Source organism: Pan troglodytes, chromosome 7 (assembly GCF_028858775.2).
Source record: "Pan troglodytes isolate AG18354 chromosome 7, NHGRI_mPanTro3-v2.0_pri, whole genome shotgun sequence".
NCBI lineage: Eukaryota > Metazoa > Chordata > Mammalia > Primates > Hominidae > Pan > Pan troglodytes.
In genome coordinates, this window is record NC_072405.2 from 126928356 (window position 1) to 126946950 (window position 18595).

The 18595-nt window shown below is 39.6% G+C and overlaps 1 protein-coding gene across 3 annotated transcripts in view; it reads right to left on the reverse strand.

Annotated features, from left to right (window-relative positions):
• Positions 1-13342: 13342 nt before the first annotated feature.
• Positions 13343-18595, reverse strand: part of EIF3H (eukaryotic translation initiation factor 3 subunit H) — a 110376-nt gene continuing 105123 nt past the window's right edge. For all 3 annotated transcript variants that reach the window (XM_519914.9, XM_016959796.3, XM_016959797.3), the window contains 3 exons: positions 17318-17438; positions 14982-15114; positions 13343-13614 (listed from right to left, as the gene is read on the reverse strand). In XM_519914.9, the coding sequence (XP_519914.2) occupies positions 13517-13614; positions 14982-15114; positions 17318-17438 (352 nt within the window). In that variant the 3' untranslated portion in view covers positions 13343-13516. The remainder of the gene's footprint in view (positions 13615-14981; positions 15115-17317; positions 17439-18595) is intronic.

The window sequence follows — 18595 nt, forward strand, 5'->3', positions numbered from 1 at the left end:
GCAGGACCTCGAGTCCCTCTAATGCTTCTTAGGTTTAATTGGAGTAGTGGGTCGGAGAAGTCTCAACTGCCCTGGAGAGTAAGGCAGTCCCAGGGAGAGAGGCCTTCAGCCCGATCCTAGGGCTTGTCACATTGGCCTGAGTCCTATATCCAGCAAGCTGTGATCTGAGTCAATTCCATAACCGTTTCAGTACCTCCGTTTCCCCACCCATAAAACTTAGCTCTGGGACTTGGGAGTCTTAATGAGCATTGGCCTTTCCTGAATAAATTAACCAGGTGCCGGAAACATCTGTGGCTGGAGGCAAATCTACTGTATAAACAGAATATGGTATTCTTATACACACGACTGTAGCTAAAGCTCAAATGCTAACTAAGCCTGACTTCATCCTAAGTCCTGCGCAGTGGCTATCTGGGAAAAAGCCAACCTCTTCTCCTCTAGTCTAGGTTCTATTTGGAGAACTCACCTTCTCCTTTACGTTGCTCTGTTCTACTCAGGGCAAAGGGGTTTCTGTCAAAAGTAAAGGAATCAATAGTTCTTACAGCATCACTTTTCATTTAAATCATATAACAATACTCCAAAAATAAATACGCCCAGGAGAATGTATGCTTCATCCAGACAAAACCAATATCTGTCTTATTCACCACCATATCCTCAGAGTTCAGCACAGTACTGATTCATGCTAAAAATAAATTAATTGAATGAATGAATAAAAGCAATAATAGCTCTAGAGAAAAATGTTATACGTTTGCATAGTTGCTTTATAGCAACTCCTTCCATGCTGTCCTCAATATATGAGTTTATTAGAGCAGAAGATACTAAGCAACTTGGTAAACTAGTGAATTAAGCCTCAGATTGAGCCTTGACAGTGAGTGGCAGAACTGGAACCAAAAGCTAGGTCTCCAAACACTCAATTCTGTCTTCTCGCCTTAACAACTCACTGCTTCCCTTTATCTCTAGTTAGTGCCAGAAAACTACAGCCCTGAAAGCCGAATCCAGACCAATACCTGATTAATAAAGTTTTCAGAACACAGCCACACCCATTCATTCACAGACTGTCTATGGCTACCTTTCCACTACAGTGGTAGAGTTGAGTAGTTGCCATAGAGAGCATATGGCCCACAAAACTGAAAATATTTACTACCTGGCCCCTTACAGGAAAAGTTAGCTGGTGCCTGCTCTATATCCTCCTTCCCCTAGAATCCCATATCAGTCCCATATCAATCCCATATCAGTCTTTAGAAACAAGGGCTCTACGGGCCGGGTGCGGCAGCTCACGCTTGTAACCCCAGCACTTTGGGAGGCTGAGGCGGGCAGATCACGAGGTCAGGAGTTTGAGACCATCCTGACCAACATGGTGAAACCCCATCTCTACTAAAAATACAAAAATTATCTGGGCATGGTGGTGCGTGCCTGTAATCCCAGCTACTCAGGAGGCTGAGGCAGGAAAATCGCTTGAACCCGGAGGCAGAGGTTGCAGTGAGCTGAGATCGTGCCATCACACTCCAGCCTAGGCAACAGAGCGAGACTCCATCTCAAAAAAAAAAAAAAGAAAAAGAAAAGAAAGCAAAACAAGGGCTCTATGATTACATTGTTTTGGTCACACAGCCCCACAATCAGAAACCACTAATGAGTGCTTGCTATTGTGAGATCAAAAAGCTTTACCACATCATCTTATTTAATTCTCCCAATAACCCTATGAGATATGCATTATTACATGCATGCATAATGTGATAATAGAATTGGCCTGAACCGTATGAAATTGCCAATTTTTTTTTGTCGATTGAATAGTGGCAATTTCATGTAGATGAAGAGAATACCACTATCTGTTTTAGAGCTGAGAAAACAGGAGAAAGTGGCATTGGCACACAGTTAATAAATGAAAGAATGCTTTTTCTTCTTAAAACTTTACACTCCACTTTATTTATTCAAAGTTTTGCTAATTTTGAAGCAAAATACTCAGTCCAATGATGCTTAAGCAAGCCTTTCCCAAAATTTATTTTAGAAAAGTTTTCTGTTTGTCTTTTTATCACCAAGTAGTACCTATGAATATTCCACAAAACTACAGTTCCTTAGAATAGACTTTGGGGTTTCACCGTGTTAGCCAGGATGGTCTCGATCTCCTGACCTCATGATTCACCCGCCTTGGCCTCCTAAAGTGCTGGGATTACAGGTGTGAGCCACGACGCCGGGCTAACATGGTGAAACCTCGTCTCTATTAAAAATACAAAAAATTAGCTGGGCCTAGTGGCATGTGCCTGTAATCCCAGCTACTCAGGAGGCTGAGGCAGGAGAATCGCTTGAACCTGGAAGGTGGAGGTTGCAGTGAGCCAAGATCGCGTGCCCTTGCATTCCAGCCTGGGCAAGAGAACGAGACTCCGACTCTGTCTCAAAAAAAACCCAACAAACTTTGGGAAATACCTCCTCTTCCTTCATCCACATCACATTGCCCGCAGCATTTCATAGATGCTGCCACCTCTGTCCCCCTGGCTGCAGTCATCTCCTGCCTCCCCAGAACACCCACACAACTGCATTGGGCATGCCCAATTTGAAAACACACTGTACCTTGCTCCACTGGCAAGTGAAACTCCATTTTCACTGAAATAACCTGAATAGTCCATGCTACTACTGAAGGCTAATTCCATGTACAGGAATAATGAAGCTCCATCCTTGTGTGGCCTCGGATGTCAATTTCATACACTTGACCCATCCCATACCTCCCATTTGTGATGCAAATAAACTGCATGTTCCATCAAAACTGCTTGCTCTCCCTCTAAGCTCATGTTCTTTCGATTTATGTGCCAAATCAGTTGTAGACTCTTTCTCAGTAGTAGTGTCCAAAATCTGAGGCTGCCCTCTAGCCCAGGTCAATTAAGCAACATAATATATGTTTAACTGTGCTTTGCTTCTTTTTTTAAAGAGAGAAAAAATTGCTTATACATATAAAGTTTACCGTCAGGGTTCCATTGATTTCTGTTTTCCTTAGGAGTAATATAAGTCCGTAATTTGTCATAATCATCCTCCCTACCCCCTCCTAAAATATTAACTTGGTAGGGAGGTTGGAAATCTATCACAACCAATGACAGACATCTGTGCACAAAAATAGCAAGTCTCGTATTTAATATTTTACTGCCATATTTTGAAACAACTGGTTAGGCAGCTGCTACTGTTATCTTCCAATTACTTCTCATTTTTCCAGAGACTTAAATGCAAGCTGTAACAAATTAAATCTAAATTTCTATATTCTCTTTTAAAAAAATAAAAGACTTTCAGAAAATACTGCAAAAAAAAAAAAAAAAAAGTCATTGAGAGGAAAAAAGGGATATTGGCGGCAAGACAGAGGACTTTATTCTCAATGCCTCCAATGATTTGTTTCATTTGCCTTAAGGTGTGAAGATATGCTGACCCCTAAGTGATCCAAGTATTCTCCATTCTACATAGGCTCTTAGTGCTGAGACTTTGCAGTTTGCTAAAAATGCACTTTTCCCTGCAATCTTGTAAAGGTGCCCCAGAAGAAATTCCTTCACCAAATGTTAAATATTCTCTGTTGTACCACTCTAACAATGGTGTTCAAATACACAAGAAATCTCTCAAAAGCCTTAATAGGTCATATTTTGGAGATACCAATTCAAACAAAATTGCACATGGTTCCAATTGAACAGCAAGGTGGAGAACAGTGTAATTATTTTTTTTCCAACATCAACATGCTTTTCACATTAAATTATGAGGCTTGTGCTTAGAAATTATATTTTTGCTAGAAAATTAACACATTTTCTAATCTTCTCTGTTTTCATTTTTCATCCGACTCCTTGATCCTAATTAGGGGGCACTGAGGGTGAGGGTAGGAGGCTGACTGTCACAATTTGTCCCTCTGACTGCCAGGATTCAACATAGATTTCAAAATAGAACTTACGTCACTGAGGCTTTTTTCAGTGCAAGGTTCTGAAGTGGAACACACTTGCTGTTCTTTTGGATGCGGTATCTATACTGCTCCTGCACAGTGGCTGCTGCAATCAGCACAGCCATGTAAACAATGCGCCACTATTATCTCAGGCTTATGGCATATGAGGCTCTCTTGACCTGGATCCTTCCAGCCTTCTGTGTCCCTCCTCCTCCTCCCTGTCCTTGTCCTCTTCCTCCACAGTCCAACATAACTATTACTCTTAACCTCTCCAGAGAGGTGGCTACTCTATAGTGAGTTATTAAATTATGTCTTCCCAATATCATCTGGTAACTTTAAAAATTAAAAAAAAAAAGTCCAGGCCTTATTGAAGCCTTTAGTTTAAAAGAAAAATCTTGGCTGGTCGCGGTGGCTCACACCTATAACCCCAGCACTTTGGGAGGCAGAGGCGGGGGATCACCTGAGGTCAGGAATGCGAGACCAGCCTGGCCAACATGGAAAACCCAGTCTCTACTAAATATTAAAAAATTAGCTGGGTGTGGTGGTGTGCACCTGTAATCCCAGCTACTCAGGAGGCTGAGGCAGGAGAATCGCTGAACCCAGGAAGCGGAGGTTGCAGTGAGCTGAGATCACGCCACTGCACTCCAGCCTGGGTGACAGAGACTCCATCTCAAACAACAACAACAACAACAACAACAAAACTTCCTTGGCAACACAGCCAGATTCAGGAACAACTGTATGGACACCTCCTGACTTAGGATGGCTTAACTTACAATTTTTCAACTTTACAATGGTGCAAAACAATGCACATTCAGTAGAATTTTGTTTTGTGATTGCCTTTTTGTTTTTTGTAGAAGCAGGTCTCACTGTTTCCCAGGTTCAGGTTGATCTCAAACTCCTGGGCTCAAGCAATCCTCCCGCCTTGGCCTCCCAAAGTGCCGTAATTAGAGGTGTGAGCCACCACACCCAGTCTGAATTTTCAATTTTGATCTTTTTCTGGGCTAGTGATAGACAGTATGATACTTTTTCATGATGCTGGCAGTAGCAGCAAGTTGCAGCTCCCAGTCAGCCACCCAATCACAAGGTAAACAACAGATACAGTGTATTGTATTCAGCAAATCACATGAGATATTTACCACTTTATAACAAAATAGGCTTTGTGTTATTTTGCCCAACTGTAGGCTAATGTAAGTGTTCTGAGCACGTTTAAGGTAGGCTAGGTTATGCTATGGTATAGGTTAGGTGTATTCAATGCATTTTCAACTTACAATATTTTCAACTTACAATGCATTTATCTGGACCTAACTGCACTTCATGTCAAGGAGCATCTGTACTAGAGCAAACTTCACCAAGCAATAGTCACCTGGGGTGCTGGTGAAGACAGGTGCTTGGTTAAGCTTCATCCTCAAAGATCTTGATTCAGTTAAGTCTGGGTTGAGGCCTGAAAATTTGCATTTCTAACAAGTTTGCAGGTGATGTTTACCCAGGGGCCATACTTTGGGAACCATTGCTCTTGGTTAAGTCCCATGTGGGCCAGGACTGACTGCCTTTTCATCCTGTGTCGAGCAGTGTTTGGCACATTTGTTTGTTGAATGAACACCAAAAGGTGCTCTAACACTACAGAAGAAGACCCACCACAACAATCACCATTCTGAAAGTGTAAGTTCGCAATTCTACTTTCCCCTACAGTGTACTCCATTTGCAAAGCTAAAACCCACTCACCAAATTACAGATAGAGACTCAGAAGAGCTGAACTGACAAGGTAAGCAACACTCACTTCTTTAGATGGAAAAGTGCCACTCCTGTTGGTTGGCTGGTTAGTATTTTTTTCCTAGAGGCAATGAAACGCAAGCATCTAATACATAAGAGCATCAACAGAGGATCATCTTTTTGTCCAAGTGTGCTTTAAATCAGGAGCAATGATTTACTGCTAACACCGAATATATTTGGAATTCATGGAGGCTTTGCATTGCCAGCCTCTAATCACTTCTCAGCAGAGTACCCTAAAATTGCTACAGTCCGTCAATACAAGATGGGAGATTGTCATCTGAGACTTGCCACATCAGGGATTCATCAAAATGCAAAATCAACACCTTCCCTTTCTCTCTCTCCTACTCCAGATGATTTCTGAATTTCTGTACATTTGTGAATTCACAGAAGCATGAACAAAATGACATGAACATTACAAATGCAAATGTCTTTTTTCCTAACAAATTACTCCAGTTTTCCCTTCTTCCGTAAGTCTGGGAGTGGGAGGGAAGGGACTTCACATTACCATTGCAAAATCACCATACGTTTAGAAGCCAGAGGCAAAGGTGAATTATAGTTTCCCAAAGTTTTTTTTTTTTTTTTTGTCAGGGACAGCTTTTAAACACACACAACCTCAAATATTATTTTTCCAATGCTGATTTGTACTTTTATAAACTGACATCTGCATCTCTAAAGAAATACTTCACTGTCAAAAGAATCTAGCTTAATTTTGTTTGCTTGAAATGTTTTCATCTCAGACCAAATTTAGAATACCCCACCACCTGTTTACACCAGTCTCCAGCAAAGCAGCAAAAGCTCACCTCTTCGATTCACTTCCCAGCTGGAACAGTCAAGGTGATGGGAGTTGTAAGATGTTTTAAATTAGCCTCCAACTCCTTGTTCATTTCTGAGAAAATGTGCTACCCTTGAGCTCCAAATGCTACACACTTCAACTCCAGAGTACATCAGGGAACATCTTTGCAAACAGAAAGCCTCAGTCATGTAAGGGACGACATTCTGCAGAAAATGTTGAGGCACAGAACAATACAAAAGAATGGTGAATAGGCTATTTTGGAAACAATACTTAAAGCTCTTGGTACCTCCTTCCACATCTGTGAATGGGGGTGTTAGTGGTCATAGAGAGATAGGGCTAGTTCCTCTCTTGTTCTAAAGTTCTGTTAACATATTTGCAAAATACAATAGCTTTTATTCTCCAATTCCCACTTAAGGCTGCACCTTCTAAAATCTTTTGAGGCCTGATAGCAAATAAGCCTTGGCATATACATGAGTTGGGTTAGGTTTTTTTTTTTTTTTTTTTTTTTTTGGGTTGAAAGCAACAGAAACCAATTCATACTTGCTGAAGAAAAAAAAAAGGCAGTGTTATTAAGAAGATTCAAATGTGTTTTTGTGAGATTCAAAGGCAAGAATCTAAACAGGTCTCAGAAAGAGACTGGAAACAGAAAACGCCAGTGTTAGGAACCCAGGCAACATTCTTCTATTCTTGCTCCAGCTGATTCTTCCTTCCCCTGTGCTCTGCTACTCAGCCCTGAATTACAAAGTAGTCAAGAGATTAGACCACCTCTACTCAAGGAATGAGCCTGGATGGACACTAGCATCCCTTAATTGTTGTTTATCTGAAAAGGGTAACTGATTAAGATGTCCACCTTGGTCCAGTTATAAACACAGACACTGGGAGCTCACCACTGGGATCCTGTGAATCTTGGGATCAGGGTGAATTAGGAGGTGAAACAGTTCCCAGAAATCGGTGGGGGAAGGAGAGAGAGTGGCTCACCACAGAAGAGATGATATTGCATAAATAGGAAGATATCTTGAAACAAGAACTATTTTTCCAGTCCTGTTGAGAAGGGAGGTTGTGCCACATATTGGTACGAGTACGATGGCACTGACACCCAAGACTTGAGCTCCAGTCCCGGTCCTGCCACCTAGGGGTGGGTTAGCTTTAGTCAATCACAACCTTTTTGAAGTTTGGTTTCATCATTCCTGGGCCATTACTGTGTTTCAAACCTAGTATTTTCTGTATCAAGTGCATTGGCTTCATAATGCATTTTGTACTCTTCTCTCATTCCAAATGAGAAGATACATGAGCAAGTACTTTGTGAACTGTAAAATATTAATTTGGAGATTGCTCTTAAAAAGCTACTTGAAATATAATTTGTCTATTCATTTTCTTCTCCAAGTACCTAGGTCTTTTGCCTCCATAATGAGGGCCCCCTTCAGCAGGTATGGAACATCAGACACTACAAGCCAAAACAATACCTACATTAAGACTAGGCAAGATATTTTATATAAGCAGCACATGCATTTTGGTTTCTTTGGCCCATTGCCTCCTGAGTATGCATTTGTTATAGTACAGTGGGCTAGAAGTGGAAATCATCAGCTGCAATTCCTCTCTGTATCTCATTAGAGGTCTAGTTTCCCCTTAATGCACATGAAGACCTTTCATTAGCAATAATGGGAGCTGCATGCATCAAAAGGAAAAATAGACCTTCTCCATTGTGATCTAGGAGATGAGGTTATTGGGACACTTGCTTGCCTGACTGGAGAATTATGACATTCAGAGATGCATGATTAGATCATGGAAAAATTAAAATCTTTGTGACTGTTTTAATAAATAAAATGCAATTTTAAAACCTCAAAATGGAGGTCAAGAATCTACACTAAAGAATCATAGGCAGATTGAAATTAGGAATGAGTTAAGTAAGTGAAAGCCAAATGACAAGACAAACAAAGGTAGAGAAAGATCACCCAGGGGATTTGACAAAATAAGAACTGTTTCCAATACACACACAGTTAAGACACTGGCAAGAGAGACTACAGTCCAAGAAGAGACGGCAAGGACCATTTACTGTCAGAAGCGGTAAACACTGCTGAAAGTTAAACAAATCCTTTGCTTCCATGTCCACAAAGGAAGATGGAAGATGCCAGAAATGGCTGTGCCCTGAAGAAGGGTCAATGAAATAAAATATTACTCAAGGAAATAAAAGTGACACCTGAGTTTGTCTTGAGGTTGACATAAATGCCAGAAGTAGTATTTTCCTGCTGCAATAAACTTTAAACAAGGACACTTGGAAATTGGCCATTCTGCATTGTTAAGGGTCTGAGGAAGAAGTGGCACAGTCCTTCACTTTTGTTCAAATGTAAAAACAGTAATCTGTGGATTAAAGAAGAATATATTTTCTTTACAAGACAACATCAGACAATGAGACCTATTTTGGGGGTTAGGTGGGTGGAGAGGGTGGGGAATGCTCAGGAAAAGCAAGCAAACATGTACCTGAATCCTATTAAAAAGACTTCAAGCAAGTCCTAGAATAAGCATGAATTCAGCACTCCATCTCCTATCCTCTCAACTCATGATGGTTCCAGGGAATACTCAAGTTAGTAAGACTCTGAGGAGGTATTCAATCTGTAGCAGACTGCTTGCCATTGAGTCAATGAAAAGATTGAAAATTGGTTGCCTCATAAAAAAATGCAAATGGCCTCAACATCTAATCTCATGGAATCAAACATTTTTAAAGGACAGGTGCAGTGGCTCACATCTGTAATCCCAGCTCCTTAGGAAGCCAAGACAGGAGCCAAACCAGCCAGGACAACAAGGCAAAACTCCGTTTCTACAAAAAAATTAGCCAGGTGTGATGGTATGTGCCTAGGGTTCCAGCTATTCGGGAGGCAGAGGTGGATCACCTGAGCCCGGGAGGTTGAGGCTGCAGTGAGCGGTAATTGTGCCCACTACACTCCAGCCTGGGTGACCGAGTGAGACTCTTTCTCAAAAAAAAAAAAAAAAAAAAAAGTATAGAGATGGAGTCTTCACTATGCTACCCAGGCTAGCCTTTAAAAAAAAATGTCAATAGCTTTTGGGGGTACAAGGGGTTTTTAGTGACATGGATAATCTGTATAGTGAAGTCTGACAGTGCATCCTTCACCTGAGTAGTGTACATTATACCCAATATTCAGTTTTTATCCCTCATGCCCCTCTTACTCTCTTCCCTTCTGAGTCTCCAAAGTTCATTATACTCTTTGTGTGCCCACAGCTTCACTTAGAATAATGGCCTCCAGATCCATCCGAGTTGTTGTAAAAGTCATTATTTCATTCTTTTTTATGGCAGAGTGGTATTCTATGGTGTAGAAATCAAATTTTGACTTTAATAAACTCATCACATGGCAACTACGTGAGGGCTTAACAGCCTGTAAGAATAAGAATGCAGGTACTCAGACAAAGAAATGTCTGGGAAACACCAAACTCCTACAGAATGGCCCAAACTCCCCACATTGGAGCAGGGGTATAGCACTTGGAAACCATTCCTTGCATACCTGGACTATATCCCTAAAATCACCATTGAGGCTTATGCAAAGCCATTTCAGGTTCTGCCAGTAGCTGTGGAGCCAAACAGGCTCAAGGTGCATTATAGGGAAGTGTCTATTTATATAAAATGAAGTCTCAAGGCAGTAAGTACTAGGCCACAGCAGTTTGCTCCAGCAAACTGTAATTTCCCAATAGTTCTGGCTTCCTATTTCTCACTCCCTGTCTCCAGTAATTTGGAGTCAAATGAACCCCTCTTCCAATCCATCCAAAGAGGTTCTGACTCCAACTTGGGAGTCACCACTTTTCAATAATAGACTCAGATCTTTATCCTTTTACCACAATGACTACTAACCACTGTCACCCCTTCTGAACAACCCAATTGCAGAAGGATCCTCTGTTAAGATGGCCCAAAGCACTCTCCAAGGCACTTATGACTTCATACTCTATCAGCTTGTAGGACTTCATGTTCCCTTCTTGGGTCATATGCTGATTAATAAGCTCAGAGGCAGAATCTGTGTCCTGTCTGCTTTGGAACATCAAGAGTGCTTGACATAGTAGGTATCTGATAAATACTTCTTAAATTAGAAAAAAAAAAAAAAGAATTTTAAAAAATACAGAGCTAGCATAGAAAAAGATGCCCAGTGAGAATTTTTTTAAAAATAACAGTGTATTACATACTTAATTTGGTTGAGAAGTGTTTGTTGTAAAAATGGAGTTTATAATGAAAATAAAAAAGTATTTCATAACATTCTGATACCACTACACCTGAGTTCGATGCCAGCATGGTTTGAAAGTGAAGCTGATACAAGTTTTCTAAAGGATGTTAAAAAACTATAGTATGAAGAATGTAATAATATTTTAGAAGACATTAAAACTTAAATATTTAGATGCTGTATATGAGAAATCACACCAAGCTCTCTTAATTAGGTTAACATTAGACAACTACATCTCAATTTCCAAGCTTCCAAAAATAGGTAAAAAAATTATTTTAGTTTAAGTTGATATTAAAAACACATTGGGAGCAGGAATCCATTCTTTCAGGTTTTAAGAATAATGTTATGATTATTAGATTATTATCAATGATTATAAAGTTAATGTCAAATATCTTCTACTTTCTTGGTTTTTTAACATTCAATTTTTTCATTAGATTAACATGCTAGCTTTTCCTGTCTTTCTGTTCTTGGGTAAGTGAATGATTTACTAGACCTGGTGCTCAATTTACGAGCTTTTCTCATTTCAACTTGAAGAAACTGCAAATATTTATAGAAGATGAATCACATGTATTTGTTCCTGAAAAATGTCAGAATACAGCACTCAAATCAAATGCCGAACAGAAGCTATTCCCTAACACTACATACTGTGGCGAGTTAATTTCCACTGACATGTTTTCCTAAACAGTTTTTCCCACTATGATTAATTCCCAAATCAAAAATTACTGAAATCTTTCATTGTGTATTCATGTTACCAAGATATAGAAATCGAAACAATCATAAAGAATTTAAGAATCACACCTTTAAAAACATATTGAATTGACTCAGTTAAATTACTCTTAATCCTAAAAAATACATGTTATGTTCCAACTGATTTTCCTTGCTTTTATTTTGCTCGCTTGCTACTTTAAGGGTGCTTTGTTTAACTCCACAGTAAGATCCCAAGTCTAGAAAATTAGAATGCAGAGGAAATGAACCAACAGAGCATATACTCCACAAGGGCAGGGGCCATGGCCAGTTTTACCTGTTAATATATCCCTTCTGTCTAACACAGTCACACTCAAATTTGTGTTGACTCCAATTTAAGGTATCACTATGGGTAGGAGGGCAAAACAGCAGAAACTTTTGAAGGCAATTTGGCAATACAGGTAAAAGGGCTGACATTTTACATACCCTTTGACTCATAAGTCTATATCAAAGATTATCCTAAAGAAATAATTATATATGTGAGCAAGTACTTGGATTCTAGAATGTTCTAGGCCCTGAGCTTTTTAAAGTAAAACCCAGCCAACAACCCAACATCCTGGAAGGGGTGCCTAGAATGCCTCCCTCATCATAAATACAGGCTGAGTGGCTGCCGCATACCAACCAGAGTTTGCATGCTTCACCCAAACCCCCAACAAACGTCTTCAACACTCACAGCCACCTTGTGAGGTAACAGACCTGCTCTCATTTCTTGTCTGGTTGACAAAAAGTGAGGCACAGGGAGGTTAAATAACAGGAAAAGGAGGAGCCAGGTTTCAATCTGGCTGCTTGATCCCAGAGCCCCAGTAGTGCCTTCAAAACAATGTTGTCCAAAAAATGGATTTCTCGACTCTCCTGATCTTTCACCCATCTCCTTTTTTGATAACCCTCCTAGGGGATCATAATCAAAAATTCTCATAGGCACACCCCCACCAGCTGGCAGATCTCACTGATTTTGGTGGTGCACAAACAGCAAAATCTGTGATTATCTTTAAAATATAAAAATTACTAAAATATGTTTTTCCCAATGTACTACCATTCTCCTAATTCCTAATTCCTCATTCACAACACTTGCCGTTAGCAGAATTATACTTCATGGTTTCGGAAGACAAATGTGAAGTCCTAAATAATATAAACAAAATGAAGTTTACTTGTGGTGGCATGATTCTTTTCTTTAAAATTCCTGTGGCCTGTCCAGGAGTGGTGGCTCATGCCTGTATTCCCAGCACTTTGGGAGACAGAAGCAGGTGAATCACTTGAGGTCAGGAGATGCAGACCAGCCTGGCCAACATGGTGAAACCCCATCTCTACTAAAAATAAAAAAATTAGCCAGGCGTGATGGCACACGCCTGTAGTCCCAGCTACTCGGGAGGCTGAGGTGGGAGAATCGCTTGAACTCAGAAGGTGGAGGTTGCAGCGAGCTGAGATTGTGCCACTACACTCCAGCCTGGGCAACAAAGTAAGACTCTGTCTTTAAAAATAATGATAATAATAATAATCTTGTGTCCCATGGCCTATGAGTACGGGGACTGGTTGACCATCACCTGCAGAAATGAAAAGGCAGACTGACCGGAATTAGGCCAAGTGATTCCGGGTCCGGGGACAAGGAATTCCTGGGCAAGTACACGAAGCCTGGACTTCCCTCGGGGTGCTCATTTGGGAGCAGCAAAGTATAAAAATTCAAAAAAAAAAAAAAAATTCACAGTAGATGCCAGGGCCTCGGGGTCAGGAGCTGGGATAAGTAGTTGGGAGAAGTGGGTTGAAAGGTGGCACCTGAGAGGCAGCAAAAGTGGTGGAGCCTATAGGTTTCTGCCTGGTGAAACTTCCAGTCAAGGCTTGTTTTAGCTTTTAGAAATAAACAAGTATAAGCCAACAAAAGTAAGCCAGAGAAAATACATCTAAAATCAAATGAGCAACCAGTCAAGATTTTGTTTTATTTTATTATGGCTAGAAAGACACTGTTATAGCCAAAATCGGCAATGACACTAAAGAAATCCTCTGTGCTTTTCAATATGCAAATATATTTCTTCCAAGAGTTGCCCTGGTGTGACTTCAAGAGTTCATGTTAACTTCTTTTCTGGAAACTTCCTTTTCTTAGTTGTTGTATTCTTGAAGAGCCTGGGCCATGAAGAGCTTGCCTAAGTTTTGGGCAGTGAACTCCTTGATGTTCTGGCAGTAAGTGTTTATCTGGCCTGTGCATTTGAGAAAGAGACAGAGCCATAATGTTCCACAAATTGTAAAATGATCCAGAAAGCTAGTCAAACAGAAAAATCAGCATAAAACAGAATCACCTGTTTATTGTTTTGAATCCAGAGTTTATTTTTCCATAAGGGATAAGAAATACAAGTTCTTTTGAAAATAAGCTACTGTCCACTCTCAATTACATGGAGAATAAAGAAAAACTACTCCTCAAAAGCTTATCAGCCCTAAGGACATAATAGCTGTCAGTCAAAAGGACTGACTAAATAGATCAAACCAATGCTGTACAACTGAGAAAACAGCGCTGACTAGCCTTCACAGGTAGAAAGGAGATACTAACAATAAATCACAGAGCTGCAAACCAGCCAGACCCACTGGACCCAGATGTGAACAAGTACGGTAGGTTTTCAGTTTGTGCTTTGGGAACGTTAAGGAGTTTTCTCCTACGAGCCAGACAGAGTAAGAGTAAAGAGTTCACTTGAAGAAAGGGCTCCATCGTTGCTTTTTATGTCTTTAATGATCTAATCCCATGCAACAGTTACACCAGTTACATACTTCTTCAAAATATAAGGATTTCACTTCTGTTTGAATTGGACCTTTGGGAAGGAATTGTGTCTCATTTCCAAATTTAATTTGTATGTACACTAGAAAATGTTAAGGAATTTGGAATTTCCTCCCACATTACAAATGTATCAATATAATTTGAGAAACTGCCAATCAGCTTTTGAGTAGGATTTTCACTTTGATAAAATCTTCTCACAGGTAAGGATCTGACTGAATCAGATGGCATTTAACATTTCTATAAGATTATAGCCAAATAAGGGCATGAATGTCATATATTCAAAATCAAGTCCTAGTACAGGACACAGGACCTCTCCTGCTTAAAGGTGGTATTAAACATTAAGTATAACCAGAAAAAGTTTATCCAGAAATACATTTGTGCTGCCACAATTTAAGTCCAAGTAAGGGAAATAATTTCCTAAATTCAAGTCAAGTACCCACTGTACAGTGCTGTGCTGGAAAAGGAAGAGTAAGAGGCCTGAGCTAAGTGGTCTTCTGCATTAAGACTGTAAACAATTTTTCTGGGTTTCCATGAAAAAGGACTCATTTTAGAAAGTTTATGCCATCTCAAAAATGTTTAGAAACACAGAGTGAAGCACTGAAAAGACCTGGACAAAAGAACAAACTCTTACAAGTTCTTAGATTTCAGATATTACAGGTGCTAGATTCAAATTCATCCTGCAACTATTTCAAACATACTAGCTTTTATGGCATGCTTTTCGGTTTGTCAATTTCTCACTGTCTTCTGCTTCCTAAGAAACGAACAAAACCAGCCAGGTTTTGCACTGGGCAACAATACCTGCAATGAGCAGCGAGTCCATCCTGGCAGGCGGCTGTGGTGGTTTGAAGAGTTTGGACAGGTCCTCCTCAGGGAGCGGGGGTTCTCCTCGGCTCTGGCGCTGCATATTCTCCTGCTGGCGACGCTGCTGATACTAAAATTCAAAGGGAAAATGGTTTGGTTATTTTTCTCCATCTGAGGAGGAAAAAAAGATGTCCTTCCCCTACACAACCAGCAGAACCCCACTGCTCTGAATTCCAACCTCAGTTTTTATCATTGGCAACATTTGGTAACTTGCGTCTAAGAAGCTAAATACGCCAATAGCAGAAGAAAATTCCTTTGTTGAAAACTCTAGTGTCACTCTGAGCTCTAAGAGTCAATAACTAATGATTCAGAAAACAAAACTAGTTATGTAAGTAACAGGGGGCTTAAAGGGAAAGAAGCTCATGACTAGTAAGGTAAAGGGAGTTCCTTTACCATTTATGACAATGAGGTAATAAATGATTCATCCTAATTTTAATGACTAAGTAATGAACTACCACACTGGAAATTCTTTCACCTTTACTCCTATTGACCTAAAATAACAATACAGATGATGTTATTACTGCTATGTTCACTACTGTTACGGCTTTTTTTCTTTTCTTTTCTTTTTTTTGACACAGAGTCTCATTCTGTCACCCAGGCTGGAGTGCAGTGGCACAATCTTGGCTCACTGCAGCCTCCGCCTCTCCGCCTCCCCGGTTCAAGCAATTCTCCTGCCTCAGCCTCCCGAGTAGTTGGGGTTACAGGCGCCCACCACCACACCCGGCTAATTTTTGTATTTTTAGTACAGACAGGATTTTACCATGTTGGCCAGGCTGGTCTCAAACTCCTGACCTCGTGACCTCGTGATCCACCCGCCTCGGCCTCCCCAAGTGCTGGGATTACAGGCGAGAGCCACCACTCCTGGCCTATTGTTACTATTCTTAACAGATAATTGTCTGTACCTTAGCTCTATAACTAAAGATGGATAATATTAATAGCTCAGATAATGCTTCAAATACTTTCAAACTCTGGATTCCTATGATTCGCTGAAGAGAAAGCAGGGATATATATAAACTTTAACTATAAACTTATAGATCAACTACAATAAGAGCTAACAGCTATGACTGCTCCCAACAGTGAAGCACGTAATATCCCATACACAACCTTAAAATGTCAGGTAATGAGAAACCAAGCTGGGCTAGTAAAAATTTAGTCTTTGGATTCCTAAGAAAATCAAGGGAAACAACAATTCTTTCTAGTGAAGGAAAGTAACTTGCTTTGTAAAGATTCCTGTATTCATTATGGGGTACTCATAGGAAACAAATATTCAATTTGATACCCTGGATGAGTCCTTCACCTACAGGAAAAACCAGCATGAAAATGAAATCCAGCTGAGATGGTTTTTTTCCCCCTCAGTTTATCAGACATTTGTAACCACTCCCATCTTTTTAGTTAAAAAAAAAATACTGATTTACATGTTTTCTCAATTCTAAGCTGGTAGAAACAAAGTACTTCAAATTTCACTATATATTGAAAATGAACTCTGATATTAAGAGAAAATTTAAATACAACATTCTCAGAAACCACTCAGTTGTGCTTAGAATTCTATATTTAACAAAGCTCTGTTAAAAGTACATTTTAATGAACAGAGTAGTCATATATAAATACTACTTTCACAGATAAACATTCTGGAATCAACTAATCTATGAATCAAATGCTAAGAACACTTTAGAGCAGTATAGTCCAAATACAATATTCCAGGAACTGTGAAAACCATGTGGCCTGCAGGCAACATGAATAAAGAAAAGGTTATATGGTCACAGCCGTAGATGTGTGCATATGAGAATATTCGGATAATTCTAGGGTTTTTGTCTGTATTATACTATCTACTTCACAGCAGTTGGTCTATTATTTCCTATCAATGTTGCTTGCTCTTAATCACAATTGCTCCGTTTTTTAAATGAGCTGAAGATTGCTAACTATGCCACAATGAGCCACTGCCAAACCAATTATAGTTAGTAAAGAAATGAGCTGTGACATTCTGGAATCTCTTTGCTTCTGATTTTCTCAATAAATGTATCTCTTATTTGCATAACCTTGGCATTACAATCTGAGCTTAACAGCTCTCTTTAACACAGGTATTTTTAAGTATAACCTGTAAATAATATGTTACAAACATGCCATAAAAATAATAATCTTTTAAAAATATAATATAGAGTAACTAGCTAACGGTCAATGATTTACCAAAGATAATTTAGGTCATTTTGAACATGACTCTTGAAATACATGAAACTTAGAAATAGCTGTTTGTTGAATTTTTCCACAATACCAACCTGATGTTTCTGCTGCTGTTGTTTACTAGTATTCCTCATGTATGTGTTGTATTTAACTATATCTTGGCTCATTTCATCCACTCTGTCCATCAGCAACTGTAGATTCTTCCCCAAATGATTGCTGAAATGTAAAGTAAATATACTGACAAGTCTTACTTTAAATTATAGCTTTGCTACTGCTCTAAACAGTTTTAAGATATGAACTTGAACTGGCTTTTGCTAAAAGAATGAGAGCACACATATGCATAAAAGCAAGGGCAGAGGAAAAAATCTGAGTCAACTTGTTACTAAACTTTCCATACCGAACTTCCAACTATAATCTCAGGGATACCTGAAATAGCTGAGTTTCTTATTGTGAGAGCACAGGTATGTTAGGGTAGGAACTGTTAAACATACCTAGTGAGACATCTATAATACATATTTTTTATACCAAGTTCAGTATTCCCAAATTCTTTTCATTAACTTACCCCTGCCCAAATGCATTCCATAACATTTATATCAGTAATCACAGGAAAGAACCATACAGATTATGACATCTGGCACATGATTTCTCTATCTAGGTTTTAAATGAACAATGGTAACATTTATTCTACAAAACGTGATGAAGAGGCTCCTTTCCTCTTACCTTTCCTAGAATCTGTAGTACAGTCTTTCATATTTCTTATTCTCTCCCGAAATTTCTATTGCAGCTCAGTTACCAACATCGCTTTATAAAGTGATGTAATGATTGGCACAATGACCACCATATTCACTGATTTCTGCCTGCAACTTACCTCCTACCATGGTAACGCCTGGACAGCTACTATACATATATATATTTTTAAAATAGCAAGCTTCTAAAGAGTAGTACCCATTCATTAACTGCAAACAGGTATTTACTAAACTCCTATTATGTGCCAGCCTTAGTACTAGAAAACAGGGAGACAACAGTGAATAAGACATACATGTTCTATATCTTCATTGATCTTATAACTGATTAGGGATGGAGGAGAAAGAGAAGGGGGAGGTGAAGAGACACTTACTTTAGATAGCATGATCAGAATATCTCTTTGAGGAGATGACAGACTGAAAGTGAAAGATGAGTCAGCTATGCCAAAAATATTGTAGGCAAAAGAAAATACAAGTGCTGAATGCCTGAGATGAGCAAGAATTAGGCAGATTTGATGACAGAAGAGGCCTGGCATGGCTAGAGCACAGGGATTAGGTCAGGCAGACCAGACAAGCACATGTAGGAAGCTCACTAGCACCATACAACCCCCCAGCAATGTAGTTTGTTGT